Raw genomic sequence first — 20,787 nt, forward strand, 5'->3', positions numbered from 1 at the left:
TTGTAGATCATGAAAAATGTGGATACAAAAAACTTTAAGAATTTGCAATGGACGCATCACAAATTTTAAGAAAATTTGTTCTCTAAAAACACATGGCGGTTTTTTTGGATAATTTGTAATGGGCATATGGCAGAGATAAGGATTGTGTTCTTTTCAAAAGATGGCAAGTTTAGGAATTTTCCATCTACACATGGCAAGTTTTGATGATCAAGACAGTAATATGCATTCATTTTATAACAACTAAACTAACCAGTAATATGCACAAACTTGTGTGGATCAACTCATCAAACCCAATCATTATTACCACTAATAATTCCAGTCCAGGCAGAGATGGCACATCACAGCGGACCACAAGCTTTTCATCCGTCTGCTTAGTCAAACTGTACAAAAGTCACACACGCACACACACACATAGAGAATCGTCCTCTCAACGACAGCAGTTAAACTCGCTAAAGCCCGAGGAGATCTGTGCAGCCTTTGCACATGGTTAACCGTCAGCTGCAGCCTGCCTAGCTACTCCACCTTCATCGAGTCTGCAACACAAAAAATGCAGCAGCAGGAAAAAAAATTCAGACGACACAGCACTGTACCGGAGCGTACGAAGAAACGCAATGGAGAGAAGCACGAAACCTACCGGAGTTCTCCAAGCTGCTGGTGCCAACGACGTCCGACGGGAAAGCAGCCGGACCAACATTGCCAAGTTCCTCGTCCCAGAGAATGCTCCTCTGTCAATCATCAAAGCCAATCATTATTAATCTCTCATCTAGACATCTAAGTAGGATGCTTTGTTCGAGGGTGTTGGATGCAGACAGACCTGGGGAAACGCAGACAGCTGCTGAGCCGTTCTCGCCATATGAACGCTTGCTGGGTTCGGGATGATGATCCCGTTCCCGTATAGTTCTGGGCGCGAGAGGCCCGGCTGCGACGCCCTGTACATATTGTTGTTGGGATGAACGTTGCCCAGTCGCTGGCCGTATCCCGGAAACGTGGAGTGGGCGTCCTGCGGGCAAAGGATCTGCACGGCGGAGGCGAACAACCAGAGGCGAAATGGTCAGTCTGCGACGAATGTTGTGTTTTTAACAGTCTATAAACACATGCGAGTTCTTTGTTGTTCAGAGTCTCCATTGATCTTACGTCTTGGAGATCGAGATCGCAGCTCAGCTCGGGGCTAACCGCCGAGAGCTTCATCGAGAGGAACTGCAGAAACCAAAATGGGCAACAGTAGGAGCTTCAGCCATTTGTTGGCCAAGAGTGAGTGAGTGATCTTTGAGGAATCTGTTTCAGTGTGCTTACCTCGACCTGCCGCTGCAGGGACTGCACATAGTTTATGATCTCGTCGAGCATCATGGCCTTGCCTGTAATCTTCTTTGTCACAGGCAGCCGCATCGGTTAAAATGAGTAAACCCATAAACATTTTACAATGAGCAAATCTCTGAAACTTTTGCTGAAGAGTGAACTTTCAGTTGCTGATGATGTTCATACCTTGTTGCAACCTGGGACGAGGTCCTGTAGATGCTTCATCCTCTCGTTGATCTTCTCCCTCCGAAACTGCATTTCAGACGGACGAGCTATTAGTCTATTATTACAAGCAAGAGAATCACAAACTGCAGCACTGTCAATTATGTTGCTGGAGAGACTGGTCACTCACCCTTTCTGCAAGGCTGTGGTTGTTGGTCGCCTGGCCGCGCTTCGCCCGGATATGCACGTAGTCCTCTCTGTTGCTAGCACCATCGCCTTCCTTCTCACCCGCGCGCTCCATGCTGACCTCTCTCTGAGACATGGCACCGGTTTCCTCCTGCTGTGTGGTATGCAAACGATGAGATGCAGCCCAAAATGATGAAACTACTAAGAACAGGGAAAGAAAGAATCTGTAACTTCATTACTTGCGAATGCATCATCGAACTGCCCTCGCCCGAGCCCTTCCTTTTACCGCCCTTCAAACCCTTCTCCATGCTCATATTTCTACTTAGCTCAGTACCACCTGGAGAGAGGTGGCAACATGGAAATGCCAGTGGTAAGAAGAACCTTCACAGATGAATGAACAAAAACCTTATTATGCTTCAACAGGAGAAGCGAGGAGAAGAAAAATACCAGCAGTAGGATTGTAGAACTGAACTCCATCTTGCATCCCTGCATTGTGCATAGGAAAAAGGACGTGCTCGTCGAAATCCATGGCATGGTCCAGCAACGCGAGCGGGTTGGCTCCGGCCGTGAAGCTCCGCTCGCCGTTGCTTCCAGCAGCAGAGCAGGGAGGGGAATACATCTGCCAAGAAAACAATGATCACTCACATGATCTCGACCATGTTGCCAACAACATCCCACGAATACATTTATTTATGGAAGGAACAAAGCCATCAACTTCATCAACCTTGTGCAGTTGTGCTTCGTACCTGATCTCAGTGTGATGCTGCATCCATTCTAAGGAACGCCTAGCCCTCTAAATTGCCAGGTTTGGCAAGTGAGAAGGGGCTTGCTTTACTTAAAGGGTGGAAAATGCGGAGGAGCAGATCGGGGTGGAGCTGGCAGTCAATATCTTGCAAGGCTCAACAAGGAACAACTAACCCTTGCAACCTTACATAAAGATTGTCCTCCAAAGTGAAAAAGTTAAGTGAGCCTAATGCAACGGACAGACGCAAGGGCAAAGACGGAAACCGCACCACAGTACAGGGAATAGAATTGTCGGTACTGCTAACAACCGTGTACCAGCTGGATCACATCCGCGGATCAGAATATATAAAGAGTTCTGAATTCAGCAGATCAGCTGGAGATTTTACAGTTGGTGGTACTGCGGAAATCAAGACCGGCCCGAGTATCAGATGCCACTGTCATCCACGTACTGTATGGGCCAGCCCGGAATAAGGTTAATGACTAATCAATGGATGAGTCAGATCTATCTATGCTTAAACCCTACTGGAAATTGAACCGTGCCCCACCATCACCAGGATTTCTGAGAACCCCATACAAGTTTTCAGTTTATGGCCCTTCTTTCTTTTGCAGAAAATTCAGTTTATGGACCTGTGCAGCTCCTTTGGAATATAGATATGATAACTCCACAGGGAGACCATGATAGTACTACCTTTTTTAATACAAATGAAATCATGTTACTCCACCCCCCTCCACAAACATGAGTCACATTATTATATGTGCAGTCATTGTTTTAAAACTTTGATCACCAGTATGCGCAAAAGTATTAGATAATGCAGATTCAAGAATAATATCGTTGTACTTGCCTCGCAAAAATACTTTTTAAGTTATATATGTGCGGTCACTTGCAACATGGTTTTAGTTCAAATTTGAACTAAGACCATGTCACTTATTTTGGATTGGAGGGAGTATCTTTTTACTATATTTTAGGCATAATGCAAGTGAAAAACTAGCAAACATTGTGCATTGGAGACCGGGAAAAACTAAACGCGCCATATATTCAAGAATTACCTCACCACTTGGTGGCATTACCAGGATGCTCAGACTGATTCAAGTCCTCTTTTCTTCCAATCACAGTCTGTACTGATCTATACACAAATCATGTGTTCGACATGAAAACTCCAGAATTGCGTTCGACGGGGTGGATCAGATGCAAACTATGCGAGTGTATAGGTAACACTGAAAAAACTACTAGCCATCACAGAATCAGATCCACAGAACAGGAAAGAGAGCAACATCTCGTGCGTGTTCTGGAAAAGAAATGCAAACTTCGATAAACCATAGGAGAACGTGGTCGAGGGCAAAAAAGCCAGAAACTTAGCCGGTTGTTACTAGTGGGGAAGGGGAGGGTTCCTCATCGCCATACAGTGAGCACTGAGTACTGCCCCTCCCACCGGCCAAATTCGATGCCGGAACAATGAATGATACGAAGAGAGATGCTGGATTTACACAAGCTGCAGCCTGCAGGAGCCTTGGTGCTCAGCTGTCACCAGTGCAGTGCAGAACAACGTTAAGAGCGGCAATCCAAATTGAGAAGCCAAAATCAGCCAGGATGCACGGACAAGGGCCCCGGAGGCGTTAAAAGTTCCACCCTTTGATTGAGCGTGTAGATCGAGGGGGATATCATGAGTCAAAAACGCCAGGATGAAGCCCCGAAATCGTCCAGGGAGAAAGCTGATGCCACTTATTACTAGGCTAATAATGCTCTTGTACTGTAATTTCTCGAGAGGGGTAAACAAATGCCCATGTTACTGCTGAAACACGCAGAGGACAGGACACTCATGGGAGGAGGAAGAAGATGCAAGCAGCTCACTGTCCCCGAAGAAAATATTCGACCGAAATGCACTCATGCACTGTTGAAAAAACACAGTTGGCACTCATGGAAGGAGGGAAAATATGCAAGCAGCTCACTCTCCTCCCAAGAAAATATCCTACTACCAAAATGTACTGCCGGTATGCAAAAGCTGAAATGCAAAACTACTTGCCAGCAGAGAGGGTGCCACATTAGCATAGCATATGAGCATCAATGGAGGTGCGGAGATTTTGTTGTTACCAGCAAGGAGGCGAGAGCTGTCGCTGCCGCCGCGGCTGCTTCCCCTGCTCCTCCTCTTCTCTTGATCACTAGCGCTGCCTGCGGTCACTCTCACACTCTCACCAGCCTATGGTATAATGAACAGTGTTCACCATGCAGTAGTAGTGGCGGCGTGCGGACATGTGGCCGGCTGGCTGGGAGGGAGGATAATAAAAGGGGAGAAGGGCGCCACCACGAACTGTTTCTTCCACCGGCTTCCCAGCGCCCTTGTTTTATGACGCCGCAGTATAAGCAATAGTAGACGTACTTCCCGTTTCTGTACAGGACTAGTTGCATACCCACATCAGCATTTGGTTAGCCCGCCCATTTTGGCTCAGAAAGGGGACCCCTGCCCCAACAAGCACTATGCTGTAGAATGCAACAATGGTGGTAAGATGGGAGCACCGGCAAAGCTGAAAGGGGGTGGTGTCCATGTACGTAGATGTAGCTAGCGGTTCAGTTCACTTGAAGTCATCATCTTTTTTTTTTGAAACGAGAACTTGAAGTCATCTTGGAATCAATATTGGTGTTGGTGTGCATTTGCGGCCACCTTTCTTCTTCTGCTGCTGTTACGGCCCTGTTTGGATCCCAGGGCTAGAGCTACTTTGAGCTACTTGGGGCTGAACTAACCCTTAAAGTATCCAAACACATGTGCTAGTTTGAGTTAGATTGGAACTAACCCATCAAAAAAACTATCCCTGTGGAGAGGTGCTAATTGGAGCTAGTTGTAGTGGGGTCCTAAAAAAAATTCTTTTTCTGTCGCATGCAGCCGCACCGGATCCTATCCATTCGTTCCCGTTGCATCTCGTTCTCCTCCTCCCGCTGGCCCCTCTTGCTCTGCATCGCCGGCCGCATCCGCTCGCCCAAACCGGCCGCCCCCGCCGCCCCCGTCTGCCCGCCCCCGTCCGCTTCCATCCCGCCGCACCAGTTTGTCCGCCCGCCACCGTCCCGTCCGCCCGCCCCAGCCGGCCCCATCTGCCTCCATCCCGCCGCATCAGTCCGCCCGCCCCCGCCCGCCCCGTCCGCCTCCATCCGCCCTATCTCCGACGCAACCTTCGCCGGCCGCGGCACCGGTCACCCACACAAGAGCCGGCCACAGCTGGTTAAAAGAGTCAATTGATTAAAAAAAAGTGCATTTATTTTCAAACTTACCCTCTCATCCAAACACCACCAAAGGCTAGAGTTAGTTTAAGGTTAGTCTAAAGTTAGAAAATAACTCTAACCTCTAACCAAGTTAGAGTATCCAAACAGGGTTGTTTGAGTTGTTGGGCGAGGCAGCAGATGGATGTGGGGAGGGAGCTGGGCTGGACGTGGAATAATACAGTCAAAAAGTCGAAGGCCTGCGGGTGCAGGGCAGGGCAGGGCATCCTGGAAGGGGCAGGGGCGGGCGTGTATTGGCAGCGAATTGGATTCTTGTTCTCACTCTCTGGAATCCTGTAGAGGCCCGCTGTCGCTTGTGCGGTACACATCCGGCTTTCATGCTACTCTTGTTCCCAAGATAACTGAAGATGGATATGGAAAACTAGTCGGGCACAAGCGATGTATTGGGGCAACTAAATGCTTAGGGATCTAAATGCTCTTATATCTCTTTACAGAGGGAGTATTTAGCACTGGCACAAATCTAGCTAGCTTTTCCACACAAGGAAATGAGACTGACAAAATTCTTTTGTTTGTAATGAGTGATAAATTTCTGATTCCCACACAAATGCTATGCATATGTAAGACTTTCTTTGACAAAAAAGGGACGCTGATACAACCGCACTGAGCCAATACCCAGACTTGCATGACATGATACACATAGCCAACACGCCAGAAGAACCACAAAACTTCGTTTGACAGAAAAAGTAACAGCAAAAAGCATAATATAAGAGCGTTTTTTACACTACTACTAGCGTCGAAAACACTCTAATATTATGGGACTGAGGGAGTAGCACCGAGATCTCCTGGCAGTAAAACACCACAATGCTTTGCCCCAGCTGGTTTTGTAAACTATTTCTTCCCATGCCCTCCCTCTCCCACATTCTTTTCAGTGCACCAAACCACAAGCAAAGAGCAGAAAGATGAGGCCTTTCTCGGGCACCGGGGCTGATCCGTACAGCTGCCATTTGAGTACTGCGACCAGCAACGGTGGCTCAAAGCCCCGGTGCCCAAAGGGCAGGAGTAGTAAATCTCATGACAGATATTACATGGTTTAAAAATGTTACCATCAAGATGAACCAGGCCAATCGTCAACAGGACATGTGTGGGCAAAGCCAGGAAGATGCACGCCTGCACCAGAAAGGTCATCCTTTCTCCCCCTGTGGTCAATGAAAAGCTCGCTTAGAAAACGAGAGCAATCTTTGGTCCCTGCAATGCAGGAGGAGCAGCACAGCAGCTCCGTGCTTCACTCGACCCATCATAGGCCACAGGAAAAGAACATTGATTACTGAGACTGAGATGCTTTACAGGTCTAAGCAAATGATGATGGGCACACAGCATCAGAGTTTCATGGTTTCATATGACTTGAACAAAATAACCATCCAGCTGGAACTGAGAAAATGCCTCCAAAATTCAGACAAACGGACACTCTGCAGAGTGAGCTTAAGGATACCAAGAATAAATCTGCACTCTGCAGCTTCAAAGTGGAGGTTTTCACCCTGTAATACCATCAATCAAGAAATAAAAACCCTCTTGCTGATCATATCATCACCGAGAGGCCTCTATGCATATTCTCCTCCATATATCATCCTCAAGAAATTAAACTACTCTAATATGCCTTACATCTGTAGTATACCTGATTAGCTGGCTCATTTGGAAGCATTTTACCAGAAGCAATTCAAGGAAATGGTATGAAAGCTAACTCTAGTCCTAACTATTAAGCTCCAGCATTCTAAAATACTGCAGGTGATAGAATCATGCAGAAAGGCATCACCAAACATATGAACCATAACAAAGACGATTGAAGACCAGTAAGATAAACAAAACAGGTCATATATTTTATATAAAAAAACTATGGTAACTATAGTTTACTGTGAAAAAGGCAGCTAGAAAACTGATACAATTACAATCAACTGGTTGATCATATTAACAAATAATATGTTGAATGAGTAGCAACTTCTCAGTTGTCGTGAACAACCTCTGAAAGTCATGATATTAGGTACACTTAGTGATATTAAAAGAAACCAAAGCTAAAAGACAACCTGCAGTACATTTAGTGATCAGTGTTGTATTTTTCATCTGTTCATTTTGAGCTAAAGGCCTATATATATATTCTCCACTATATATTATCCTCCAGAAATTAAACTGCTCTACTATATGTGTGTTGCATCTGTAGTATAGCTGATTAGCGCATTTGGAAGCATTTTACCAGAAGCAATTCACAGAAATTGTATCATAGCTAACTTCACTCATATATTAAGCTCTAACTTTCTACAATCACTTAGTGATAGAATCATGCAGAAGGGCACCACAGAACAAAATATTACAGGTATTTTCATAAAGACAATCAAAGACCACTTCATTAGATGAAAAAACAGGTCATATATTCTATAAAAAGAAATACAAAGTTATGGTGACTATAGTTCACTGGAAAACAAGGCAGCTCGATATAAGTAATACAACTACAATCAACTGGTTGATCATACTATACGTGCAATGACTAGCAATTTCTTGGTGCCGGGAACAATCTTTGAAAGGCATGATGTTAGGTACACTTAGTGATATTAAATGGAAAAACAGAGCTAAATGCCAACAGTGCTAAATCTTCCATCTGTTCATTGTGAGCTAAAAGTACACTAGATAGCCTGAAAGGAAACCTACATTTGCACTGACCTAAGAATAGCCCTCTACTGAGATGTACTCCCTCCGTCCCAAAATTCCTGTCTTAGATTTGTCTAAATACGGATGTATCAAGTCATGTTTTAGTATTAGATACATCCGTATCTAGACTAATCTAAGACAAGAATTTTGGGACGGAGGGAGTACCTGACAGCATTGCATAATACATGAACAGTAGTGCGATTGACTTATAGAATACTCCCTCCGTTCCTAAATAATTGTCTTTCTAGAGATTTCAACACGTGACTACATACGGAGCAAAATGAGTGAATCTACACTCTAAAACATGTCTACATACATCCGTATGTTGTAGTCCATTTGAGATGGCTAGAAAGACAATTATTTGGGAACGGAGGGAGTACAAAATAAAACGAGGATAGCTTGACATCAATATATATTTAAGGTTGTAACTCAAAATGCCAGCAGTACGTCAGCGTACACAACTTCCAAGTGTTTAAAACCAACGTGATATGAGTAAATATTCCGTTCTTGCTAAGAAAACAGTCCATTCTTGCTACTAAGAAAACCACCAGGTGAGCTTCATGTATTTCACAACTTCCTAAATGCCATTTATGCTCATAATTATGGTAACAATAGACACTTACCATAATAATAAACATAACCTGAGTTCTATTTCAAGATTTGTTGATGAAAATAATTAGTTCTGGGATAAAATGTACTAATAAAATTACTTACTCCCTCCGATCCATATCAGTTGTTGCTGATTTAGTACAACTTTGTACTAAATCAGCGACAATTAATATGGATCGGAGGCAGTATTAAACTGCCAGATGAGAGCTGATACCGAAACATGTATAGAGAGCAAAGTTAAGCTCTCGGTACCATAAGTCCAAACTGGTACCATAAGTCCAAACTATTTATTACATAATCGATCATGGCGTTGGCTAGATCAGAGCAGAAGTACTTTGGTGTCATAGCAAGGAATAACCGGAGAAACGACAAGACATAGGATCTGAGATACAGACAAAAAAGTTCACGAGGATAAGAGCACTGGCATGCAACTTATAAACATGTACAAGGCAGCCTATGCATTGCATACTTGAGATACTAGTGAAAACTTAAATCAAGGAAACCCTTGGCGATGACCCTCGAAATTGCAGTTGGGCGAGATGTTCCTCCGCTGATTTCCAAAACTACGCCCAAGGATATTGTGATTTATAAAGGGCAGACGGTCCGAATCACCACCAATTACTGGGAAGTTAAGTGGGTTACGTGTACCGATCCCCCAACCATAGCCCGAAAACCTTGGGCTGGGTGGTCTCTTGTGATGCCTCCTACTGTTGTCCACCTTCCAAGCTGCCACAAACCTTTGCTTCCAATTTCCGCTCCATCCAGAACCCTTGCTAGAAGGACTCATCTCCAGTTCAAGCCTCATCTTCCAAAGATTATCATCTGCTGCAAGATCCTGCAATTCCTTGCATGCGCACTGAACCCTTGCAAGATCAACACCAGGAACAAACTCCAAGACTTTAGCCTTCAGATCACCTGGCAATGCCATCAAGCATGGTGGCAAGCGCAACCCATTGAGTTGGCACAAAGATATCATCAGCGGAAGACACAGCTCATCCTTCAGCACCCTCCAAAGCTCAAGTATCTCCTTCTCCTCTGTTGCACCCACTTCAATGCTATCCAGATATAGCAGCGGCGCCAGCTTTGGTAACTCCAAGCACAATCTGCGCACTTCTGAGTGTGCCCCGGGCACACACCCATATATCATCACAAAATTCGGCATCAATGAGCAGTTCAAAACCACTGTCTTCCCCTCTTCACCCTCGGGTAGCATGGCGACAAGCTCCGGTAGGGTGTATTTTACGGTCAGTGTTGCCGCTGCACCCGAGGCCCAGTCCTTCAGCAATCCGAGGCGAGACCCCATCGGATTCTCCGCAAGGAAGCCAGCATCGACCAGAGCTGCCTGCAGGGCCACAGCTAGGCGATGGATAACGGTACCATCTGCGCCCCCAGCATCCTCCGCCTCCATCTGCCGCTTGAGAATCCCAATCACAAGGCTCGACAAGCTCTTGGGCGCGTGGACGGCCTCCGCCATCACCACATCGGGCGGATCAGATGCCACGGGCAAACTAGGCTCCACGTGGAGGGTTCGCGGCCTCGACGAAGAGATAGGCTCTATGTGTAGATTTTGCGGCAGCGACGAACAGACAGGCTGTATGTGTAGATTTTGAGGCAGTGACGAGGATCCACCGGCCTCCCCAGGAGATTTGGAACCGGAAGCAATTTGCCCGATCGAGGCTGTAACCGGGCTAGGGTTACGGGGAAGGATTTCAGGAGGCGATGGCTGCGATAATAACTCTGCGGAGAGCGTGAAATAGAGGAGGTCACCGGATGCGAGGCCGAGGGCGGCGAGGGTGGCCGAGGGGTCCGGTGAACGGAGCTCCTGCGAGCGGTTGAGGGAGAGGCGGATGGACTCGGCGGGGACGGGCTGCGCCGCGGAGAGCTTGGCGGCGAGGAAGGACTTCACATCGGAGAGTACGGCCGTGTCCGTCAGCTGCACGCGGTGCGTCTCAGCGACGCCGCCGCGCGCGTCCATGGATCGCAACCGAAGCTTCATGGTCGTCTGTTGGGGAATTTTGCAGTTCTGGATCAGCACGACACGCGACGCGAGGGGTATTCAGGATTCGGGGGATAGGCATGGGGCGCCCCTATGTCTCGCTTTAAGCGAGCGCAGGGGCAAGCCTCGCGTTGGGGGGGGGGGCAGATGGACCGGCCCAGCCGCGCGGGAGGCCGCGGCCTTTTTTTTCCTTTTTCCTTTTTCCTGTTCTTGTTTTTTGCTTTATTTTTGTACTTTTCTTTATACTTTAAAATATTCTACATATATAAACAAAACACTCTTCAAAACAATATTTGAAAAAATGTTAAAAAGTACTTGAAAAATATTGAATAAAGTATTAAAAAATGTTAAATAAGTATTTGAAAAGTTTGAATAAGTATTAAAAATGTTGAAAAAGTATTTGACAAATGTTGAATAAGTACTGAAATTGTTAAGCGAGTATTAGAAAAATGTTGAACAAATATTTGAAAATGTTGAATAAGTATTCAAAATATTGAACAAGTATTTCAAAATGTTGAATAAGTATTTAAAATGTTGAAAAAGTATTTGAAAATTGTTGAACAAGTATTTGAAAATGTTGAATAAGTATTAAAATCTTGAACAAGTATTTGAAAAATGTTGAATAAGCGTTCGGACAATGTTGAACATGTATACAAAAATGTTGATCACTTACCTAAAAAATGATTTTGACATATACAAAAATGTAGAGTGAAAACGAAAACAAACATAAGAAAAAACAAAAGAAAAAGAAAAAATGGAGAAGAAAAAGAAAACCAAACAAAAAATGGAGAAGAAACAAAAGGCAAAAAACAAAAGACAAAGAAACAAAATGCAAGAAAGAATGAAAAAAATGGAGAAGAAAAAAAAGAAACAGAAGGAAAAACAAAAGAAAACCCCGGCTCGAGAGGACCTGCTCGGGGACCACATGGACACCTTGCGTACCCTAGGGGGGCACCTGCTCATGTGGGGGCCCTTGCACCACCTTGAACCGATTCCACTGCCATAACTCCCTATAAATATTGAAACCCTCCGCCATACTTTTAGAATCATTTTATCGCCGCCGCAAGCCTGTGTTCCGCGAAGATCCCATCTTGAGGCCTGTTCCAGAGCCATGTCGGAGGGGGAAGCCATTGTTGGAGCCATCTTCATCAACCTTATTACCTCCATGATGATGTGTGAGTAGTTCCATTAGGACCTAGGAGTCCATAGTAGTAGTTAGATCCCATTGTTGGAGCCTCCTACTGCTCTCTCTTTTTGGATCTTGAATGCCATGTTCCTGTGAGCCTTCTCACATGAACGGGATCAATTCGATGTAATCTATGGTGTGTTTGCTGGGACATGATGAATTGTCACTTTATGATCAGATTGTTCATTGAAATCAATTGATGTTTTAAGATTTATTTGATGTATAATTAAATAGCTTTGTGTGATCTCCGATCTATTTGTCTTCTTTGGCCAAGTTTTATTAAGAGGGAGTGGTGCTTTGTTGTGGGTTCAATCTTGCAGTACTCTAACCCAAGGAAAATAAGGGCCAAGACACATATTGTACTATTGCTACTACGGATAAAATGGTGGGGTTTCACCATATTGATTGACTTCTTACTGTCTATATTATGTCATCTTGCTCATTGCGATACTCTATTTCTTGCAAACTTAATACCTTAATATGCATGTTGGATACTGGTTCTAGGGTGGAGTATTAGTAGTAGATGCAATTGGATTAATAGTCTACTTATCACGGGCGTAATGCCTATACAAGATTATGCCATGAATGATTATAGTCATGAGTATTGCAATTTGGTTAATTGCCCAATTGTAATTTGTTTACCATGCCAGTTGCTATTTTTGAGAGAGATGTCACTAACCTATGCCCTCTGGGTCTATTCTCCATTACTTGATTCTTCTACAACAATTCCACTTTTTATTTGTCGTTCTACTTTGCTACTATCTATCTCTACCAGTTACAAATCTTGTAACTAGCAAGACAAGGGGCTTGACAACCCCCTTGAAGTATTGGGTGCAAGTTTATATTGTTGTGCGTAGGTGCTACTTATGTTGTTAGCTTGGGAGACTCCTACTGGATTGATAACCTTGGTTCTCTAACTGAGAAAAATACTTTGCTGTTGTTCTGCTTCACCCTTCCTTTTGGGGAATCCCAACAACTCCTACGGTAGTCAGCAAAAAGATTTCTGGCCCATTGCGAGGGAGTCTTCTACTACCAAATCAGATGCCTTCACACAAACTCCTTATTTACTTGTTTTCATTCTTGCCTAGTTGCTCTTGCTTCTTGCTTTGCTTGCCAAATTTTTTTCAAAATAAATTTTGTTGCTATTCTTGCTCTTGTTGAAATCGTGTCTACTCCTAGAAACACTGACTTGTGTGATTTTTCTAGCACTAATAATAATGATTTTATTAGTACTCCTATTTCTCCTCCTGCCACTAGTGCAGAGTCTTGTGAAATTAAAGTTGCTTTGTTGAATCTTGTCATGAATGAACAATTTTCTAGAAATTATAATGAAGATGTTGTTGTCCATCTCAATACTTTTGTTGTATTGTGTGATATGTAAAGAAATAAAGATTTGGAAAATAATATTATAAAATTGAAATTATTTCCTTTTCCCTTAAGAGATAGAGCTAAGGAGTGGTTGGTGTCTTGTCACATCCCTAGTTCTGGTATGGCCTAGACTAGTTAGTCACGTGTGCATCATGTTTAAATTTCATTTAAGTTTGAAATGGGGATTTGTGAAACCCTCAGAAATCATTTCTAAAAAATGACCCATATAAAAATTGCTCCAAAAAGGTCCAAGAAAATATTCATGTTGCTCTCTGAAAATATTGGTCAGAGGTAAAATTCAAATCAATATTTTTAGGAGCTCATGGATATTTATTTTTGGCCATTTGGATTAATCCAGTAATTATTCGCTTGGATATATATATATATATATATATATATATATATATATGATATATATTTTATATGCATCCAATAATTCTGGGAAATTATGTTGGGCTTTGGAATAACTCTTTTAATCCCTGTAAAATTTCCCAGAAGCAGCAAAATTTATTTGGTTCAAAAACCAAATTAAAACAAATGCCAGAAAAGGTAAAAAATAGAAATGAAACAAAGAGAGAGAGAAAGGAACTAACCTCGCAGCAGCCCACCTACCTTTAATGGCCCAGCCAGCAGACAGCCCAGCCCAACCGCCAGGAGCTTCTTCAAGCTCCTGCCAGTAGGAGCTGTTGCATGCCCGCATCGCAGCCGGCCGCGACCACGTCTCCCCGCCACCTCCTGCTTCCTCCCCTCATCCCGATCCGCGCCAAAGGAGCCCCGCGACCCCCTGCACCTCTCTCCCTCTCTCTCATTGCTCCCCCTCTCCTGGATCTCTCTCTCTCTCATGGCCGAGATCGCCGTCGCCGCCGTCCACAGCCACCGTGGCCTCGGCCACTGCCGCACCTCCCCGACACGCTCCGAGCTCCACCGCGACCCCCTCTCCCTCCTTGCCGAGCCAAGCAACCCGGGCAGCTCCACTTCGTCCTCAGCGGAGTCGTCTTCATCTCCGGCCGCCCGAGATCGACGGCGACCCTCCGGCCGCACCAGCCCTCCCCCGAACTCTCCGACGACGCTCCCGAATCTGCCGTGAGCCCTTGCATCGGTTCCCCCTTCTCTTCTGCTTCCCCGTGCCCCGTATCCGTGCGCCGCTCCAGCCGAGCTCCGGTCGCCGCCGCGACCTGCTGCTGCCTCCCCTGGATGCGCGGGAGCGCGGGCGACCTCCTGGTGCCCCCGGTTGCCGCTCCCGTGGCCTCCAGCGCGGACTCCGCCGCGTCCAGAGGTCGTCGGTGACAAGCCCCGTCGCCTAAGCCCTGCCACGTGGGCCCGGCCTCATAGGTGATTAGCTTAGCACTAATCACCGCCTAACTAACCCCCATGTCACTGACAGATGGGCCCCGGTGCCCCTAATCTTTTAGTTAGGCTAATAAACCCCCCGTTTAACCCTGATACATTGATGTGTGGACCCCACACGTCAGGTTTGACCTGGTCAGTGCCGTTGACCTGCTGACGCAGGCATGACGCAATTAACCTTTTTCCGGTTTTAAAATAAATCAGGAAAATTCAAAAAATGACACAAACTTCAAAAATTCATAGAAATTCAACCGTAGCTCAGATTGAAATAATTTATATATGAAAAATTATGAGAAAAATCCAATCTATCCATCTGTGCTAGATTCATGCATGATAAAGTAACTTATACCTACTGTATAAGTGAAAGCATATAAATGGCATTTATAAAGACTTAACTTGGAGTTGCATTTGAATTCTTGGTTCAAATGGACTTCAACCAAATGAATGCTAGTTGTATTAGCTCAAAGAACATCACATCTCATGCCATGTTCATGCATCATATTGTTGCATATGTTGGTGTATTGATTGCCGACACCGTTCCTTCTCGATAGGTCCTGCTCCGGAGAGTGCTCCAGAGTACCTGTCTGAGGAGCAGTGCCACCTATTGATCTACCAGGCAAGCAAACCCCCTTGTTCATTCCGATACAATCCTACTCTCTCGCTCCTGCTCTCAGTTATTGCATTAGGACAACAACGACTCAACTGCTACTTTATGCTGCGGTAGCTGAACCCATTCCTTTGCATGACCTGTCATTGCCACAGTAAATAGTTGAAACCCACTAGCATGTGTAGGAGTTGATTGAAGCCATTGTTGTGTTCCTACCATGCCATGCCTGCTATTGCTTAGAGTGTGTCAGGTCTGATTCATTGGGAATGAATTGGAGTGTTATGCTATGTTCTAATGCTGAGAGTTAAGTGTGTGAACACGATTTGGTAAAGGTAGCGGTGAGAGGCCATGTATGAGTACATGGTGGGTTGTCTCACTGGAACCGTCCTTAAGCACTGCGTTCTGTGTATGTTGTCCAATGACTAGTTACTACCACACATTGGGTTCCGGTAACTCGACCCCTCTTGACTTATTAACCGACTTGATCTCTGATGTCTACTACACAACCTTCTTCTTGTAGACGTTGTTGGGCCTGCAAGTGCACAGGTTTGTAGGACAGTAGCAAATTTCTCTCAAGTGGATGACCTAACGTTTACCAATCCGTAGGAGGCGTAGGATGAAGATGGTCTCTCTCAAACAACCCTGCAACCAAATAACAAAGAGTCTCTTGTGTCCCCAACACACCCAATACAATGGTAAATTGTATAGGTGCACTAGTTCGGCAAAGAGATGGTGATACAAGTGCAATATGGATGGTAGATAAAGGTATTTGTAATCTGAAATAATAAAAAAAGCAAGGTAGCGAGCGATAAAAGTGAGCGTAAACGGTATTGCAATGATAGGAAACAAGGCCTAGGGTTCATACTTTCACTAGTGCAAGTTCTCTCAACAATAATAACATAGATAGATCATATAACAATCCCTCAACATGCAACAAAGAGTCACTCCAAAGACACTAATAGCGGAGAACAAACGAAGAGATTATGGTAGGGTATGAAACCACCTCAAAGTTATTCTTTCGGATCAATCTATTCAAGAGTTCGTACTAGAATAACACCTTAAGACACAAATCAACCAAAACCCTAATGTCACCTAGATACTCCATTGTCACCTCAAGTATCCGTGGGCATGATTATACGATATGCATCACACAATCTCAGATTCATCTATTCAACCAACACAAAGTACTTCAAAGAGTGTCCCAAAGTTTCTACCGGAGAGTCAAGAACGTGTGACAACCCCTATGCATAGGTTCATGGGCGAAACCCATAAGTTGGTCACCAAAACATACATCAAGAGGCACATGATATCCCAATGTCACCACAGATAAGCACGGCAAGACATACATCAAGTGTTCTCATAAAAGACTCAATCCGATAAGATAACTTCAAAGGGAAAACTCAATTCATCACAAGACAGTAGAGGGGGAGAAACATCATAAGATCCAACTACAATAGCAAAGCTCGGGATACATCAAGATCGTGCCATAGAGGGAACACGAGAGAGAACACGAGAGAGAAAGATCAAACACATAGCTACTGGTACATACCCTCAGCCTTGAGGGTGAACTACTCCCTCCTCGTCATGGAGAGCGCCGGGATGATGAAGCTGGCCGTCGGTGAAGGATCCCCCCTCCGGTAGGGTGTCGGGAAGGGCTCCCGAGAGGTTTTTGGTGGCTACACAGGCTTGCAGCGGCGGAACTCCCGATCTATCTTCTCCCTAGATGTTTTTAGGGTACGTGGGACTATATAGGCGAAAGAAGTCGGTCGGGGGGTGCTCGAGGGGTCCACGAGACAGGGGGGAGCACCCAGTAGGGGGGGGGCGCCCTCCTATCTCGTGGTCTCCTCGAGGATCTTCTGACTTCATCTCCAAGCCTCCAGGATGATAATCTTCCAAAAAATCACGATGCCGAAGGTTTCATTCCGTTTGGACTCCATTTGATATTCCTTTTCTTCGAAATACTGAAACAGGCAATAAAACAGCAATATGGGCTGGGCCTCCGGTTAATAGGTTAGTACCAAAAGTAATATAAAAGTGTATAATAAAGCCCATAATCATTCAAAACACATAGTAATATAGCATGAATGCTTCATAAATTATAGATACATTGGAGATGTATCAGCATCCCCAAGCTTAATTCGTACTCGTCCTCGAGTAGGTAAATGATAAAGAAAGAATTTATGAAGTGTGAATGCTAGAGGGTGCACAAGTTTGATCAACGATAATTCCAATCACCTTTTCTAGCATGATAATATGTCATAACAGTAGTTCATCTCATGAAACTTCTCATGATAAAGTAACAAGCAATTCACATGTCAAAGCATAGACCATAAACATTCTTGAGAACTAGCAAACTTCATTCTTAGTCATCAAAACAATTGCAATTCATCTTATTTTCAGGAATAGCAAACTCCACATACTCAACTATCATATAGTCTTCTACAATTGCTAACACTCACGCAATACTTGTGGTTATGAAGTTTTAATCAGACACAGAGAAAGATTGGGGCTTATAATGTTGCCTCCAAATGTATTCACCTTTGGGTGATGTCAACAATAATAGTTCATGCTAACGTACATCCAATTGGATATATATATCAGGATCACCCTAACACAAAGTGCTTGCCAAAGGATAAAATGAAAAAGGGAAAGGTGAAGATCACCTTGACTCTTGCATAAAAGTAAAAGACATAAAGTAAAAGATAGGCCCTTCGCAGAGGGAAGCAGAGGTAGTCATGCGCTTTTAGGGTTGGATACACAAAATCTTAATGCGAAAGAACGTCACTTTATATTGCCCCTTGTATATGGACCTTTATTATGCAGTCCATCGCTTTTATTGCTTCCATAACAAGTTCGTACAAAGCTTATTTTCTCCACACTAATAAGTTATGCATATTTGGAGAGCAATTTTTATTGCTTGCACCGATGACAACTTACTTGAAGGATCTTACTCAATCCATAGGTAGGTATGGTGGACTCTCATGGCAAAACTGGGTTTAATGATATTTGGAAGCACAAGTAGTATCTCTACTTGGTGCTAGGAATTTTGGCTAGCATGAGGGGGAAAGGCAAGCTCAACATGTTTGAATGATCCATGACAATATACTTTAACTGAGATGTGAGAAAACATAACCCATTACGTTGTCTTCCTTGTCCAACATCAGCTCTTTAGAATGTCATACTTAATGAGTGCTCCCAATTATGAAAGATGTCTATGATAATATATTTATATGTGAAACCTCCCTTCCTTCAATATTCTTTCATGAATTGTTCAAATGACTAATAGAATGCTTGCTAACCGTCAATAAATTTACAACCTCTACTTCTTAGGTGTGAAGTCATTGCTCCCATGGAGTAAGCAAATGAAACATATATAAATTCAGATTTATGACACTCAACTCATTCAACCATTTACTCATAGGATATAAGTGAAGCACACGAGTAAATGAAAAACTACTCCCAAAAGATATAAGTGAAGATCAATGAGTAGCAAAATAATTATGCAACTATGTGAAGACTCTCTCTCATTAAGGAATTTCAGATCTTGGTATTGTATTCAAGCAGCAAGCAAAGCAAAATAAAATGACAATGCAAGGATAGCACAACTCATGTGAAGAAGCAAAAACTTAGGCTCAACCGATACTAACCGATGATTGTTGAAGAAGAAAGGTGTGGATGCCTACCGGGGCATCCCCAAGCTTAGATGCTTGAGACTTCTTGAAATATTATCTTGGGGTGCCTTGGGCATCCCCAAGCTTGAGCTTTTGTGTCTCCTTAATTCCTTTCATGTCACAGTTTCTCTTTTTATCAAAAGCTTCATTCACAACAAACTCAACAAGAACTCGTGAGATAGGTTAGTATAAACCTATGCAAAACCATATCATCTTCTACTGTAACAAATCACTTAAATAATTATTCAACATTGAATACTAAATGTATCTGCATATTTAATACTCCTATCCTCAAATAGAATCATTAAACAAGCAAACATACGCAAACAATGCAAACATAACAGCAATCTGCCAAAACAGTACAGTCTGTAAAGAATGCAAGAGTATCAATACTTCCCTAACTCCAAAAATTATGAACTAAAATTCCCACTGTAATAAATTTATCAGATCTTAATATGCAAAAAGATTCAACGTTATACCAGTCTCTGACTTTTCTAGGGAATTTTTGCAACAGCGGTAAACTTTCTGTTTTCAAACAGCAACATGTATACTTAGCAAAATTAAGCATGGCAAAGGCTATCCTTGACTTTTTTATTGAAACTAAAGGTGCAAAACATTAAACTAAATAGAAGCAAGAAAAAAATAACAAAAGAAAATGATGCTCCAAGCAAAACACATATCATATGGCGAATAAAAATATAGCTCCAAGTAAAGTTACCGATGAACGAAGACAAAAGAGGGGATGCCTTCCGGGGCATCCCCAATCTAAGGCTCTTGGTTGTCCTTGAATATTACCTTGGGGTGCCTTGGGCATCCCCAAGCTTAGGCTATTTCCACTCCTTATTCCATAGTCCATCGAATCTTTACCCAAAACTTGAAAACTTCAACCACACAAAACTCAAAACAAAACTCGTAAGCTCCGTTAGTATAAGAAAATAAAACCACCACTTAGGTACTGTGATGAACTCATTATTTATTCATATTGGTGTAATATCTACTGTATTCTAACTTCTCCATGGTTCATACCACTTAATACTAGCCATAGATTGATCAAAATAAGCAAACAACACATAGAAAACAGAATCTGTCAAAAACAGAACAGTCTGTAGTAATCTGTATCAAACGTATACTTCTAGAACCCAAAAAATTATGAAATAAATTGCTGGACCTGAGTAATTTGTCTATTAATCATCTGCAAAAATAATAAACCTAAAATAACTCTCCAGTAAAAAATGGCAGCTATTCTCGTGAGCGCTAAAGTTTCTGTTTTTTACAGCAAGATCACATAAACTTCACCCAAGTCTTCCCAAAGGTTCTACTTGGCACTTTATTGAAACAAAAGCTATAAAACATGATTACTACAATAGCATAATCATGTGGACACACAAAAACAGTAAGGGTAAATATTGGGTTGTCTCCCAACAAGCGCTTTTCTTTAATGCCTTTCTAGCTAGGCATGATGATGGCAATGATGCTCGCATAAAAGATAAGAATTGAAACATAAAGAGAGCATCATGAAGAATATGACTAGCACATTTAAGTCTAACCCACTTCCTATGCATAGGGATTTTGTGAGAAAACAACTTATGGGAACAATAATCAACTAGCATAGGAAGGTAAAACAAGCACAACTTCAAAACTTTAAGCACATAGAGAGGAAACTTGACATTATTGCAATTCCTACAAGCATATGTTCATCCTTCATAATAA

General features: G+C 43.4%; 2 protein-coding genes across 5 annotated transcripts; both read right to left on the reverse strand.

Moving 5' to 3' along the window:
• Positions 1 to 272: 272 nt before the first annotated feature.
• Positions 273 to 5,377, reverse strand: LOC123092894 (transcription factor bHLH76). 4 transcript variants are annotated; one of them, XM_044514743.1, is made up of 10 exons: positions 4,478 to 5,377; positions 2,092 to 2,263; positions 1,884 to 1,981; positions 1,649 to 1,798; positions 1,483 to 1,548; positions 1,294 to 1,362; positions 1,135 to 1,197; positions 815 to 1,015; positions 635 to 725; positions 273 to 533 (listed from the first exon to the last, which is right to left on the reverse strand). In XM_044514743.1, the coding sequence occupies exons 2-10, from the start codon at positions 2,261 to 2,263 to the stop codon at positions 514 to 516; spliced, it is 930 nt and encodes a 309-aa protein (XP_044370678.1). In that variant the 5' UTR covers positions 4,478 to 5,377; the 3' UTR covers positions 273 to 513. The 4 variants fall into 4 exon arrangements, with proteins under 4 accessions (XP_044370678.1, XP_044370680.1, XP_044370681.1 ...); XM_044514745.1 differs by having other exon boundaries at positions 1,649 to 1,795; positions 4,478 to 5,376; XM_044514746.1 differs by lacking the exon at positions 4,478 to 5,377 and adding an exon at positions 2,391 to 4,446 and having other exon boundaries at positions 1,649 to 1,795.
• A 3,736-nt stretch (positions 5,378 to 9,113) lies between these two features.
• Positions 9,114 to 10,970, reverse strand: LOC123092893 (F-box protein SKIP22). The gene has a single exon (XM_044514742.1). It carries the CDS (start codon positions 10,896 to 10,898, stop codon positions 9,396 to 9,398), a length of 1,503 nt encoding a protein of 500 aa, XP_044370677.1. The 5' UTR covers positions 10,899 to 10,970; the 3' UTR covers positions 9,114 to 9,395.
• Positions 10,971 to 20,787: the final 9,817 nt, after the last annotated feature.

The sequence above is a fragment of the Triticum aestivum genome, chromosome 4B (genome assembly GCF_018294505.1).
Source record: "Triticum aestivum cultivar Chinese Spring chromosome 4B, IWGSC CS RefSeq v2.1, whole genome shotgun sequence".
Taxonomy (NCBI): domain Eukaryota; kingdom Viridiplantae; phylum Streptophyta; class Magnoliopsida; order Poales; family Poaceae; genus Triticum; species Triticum aestivum.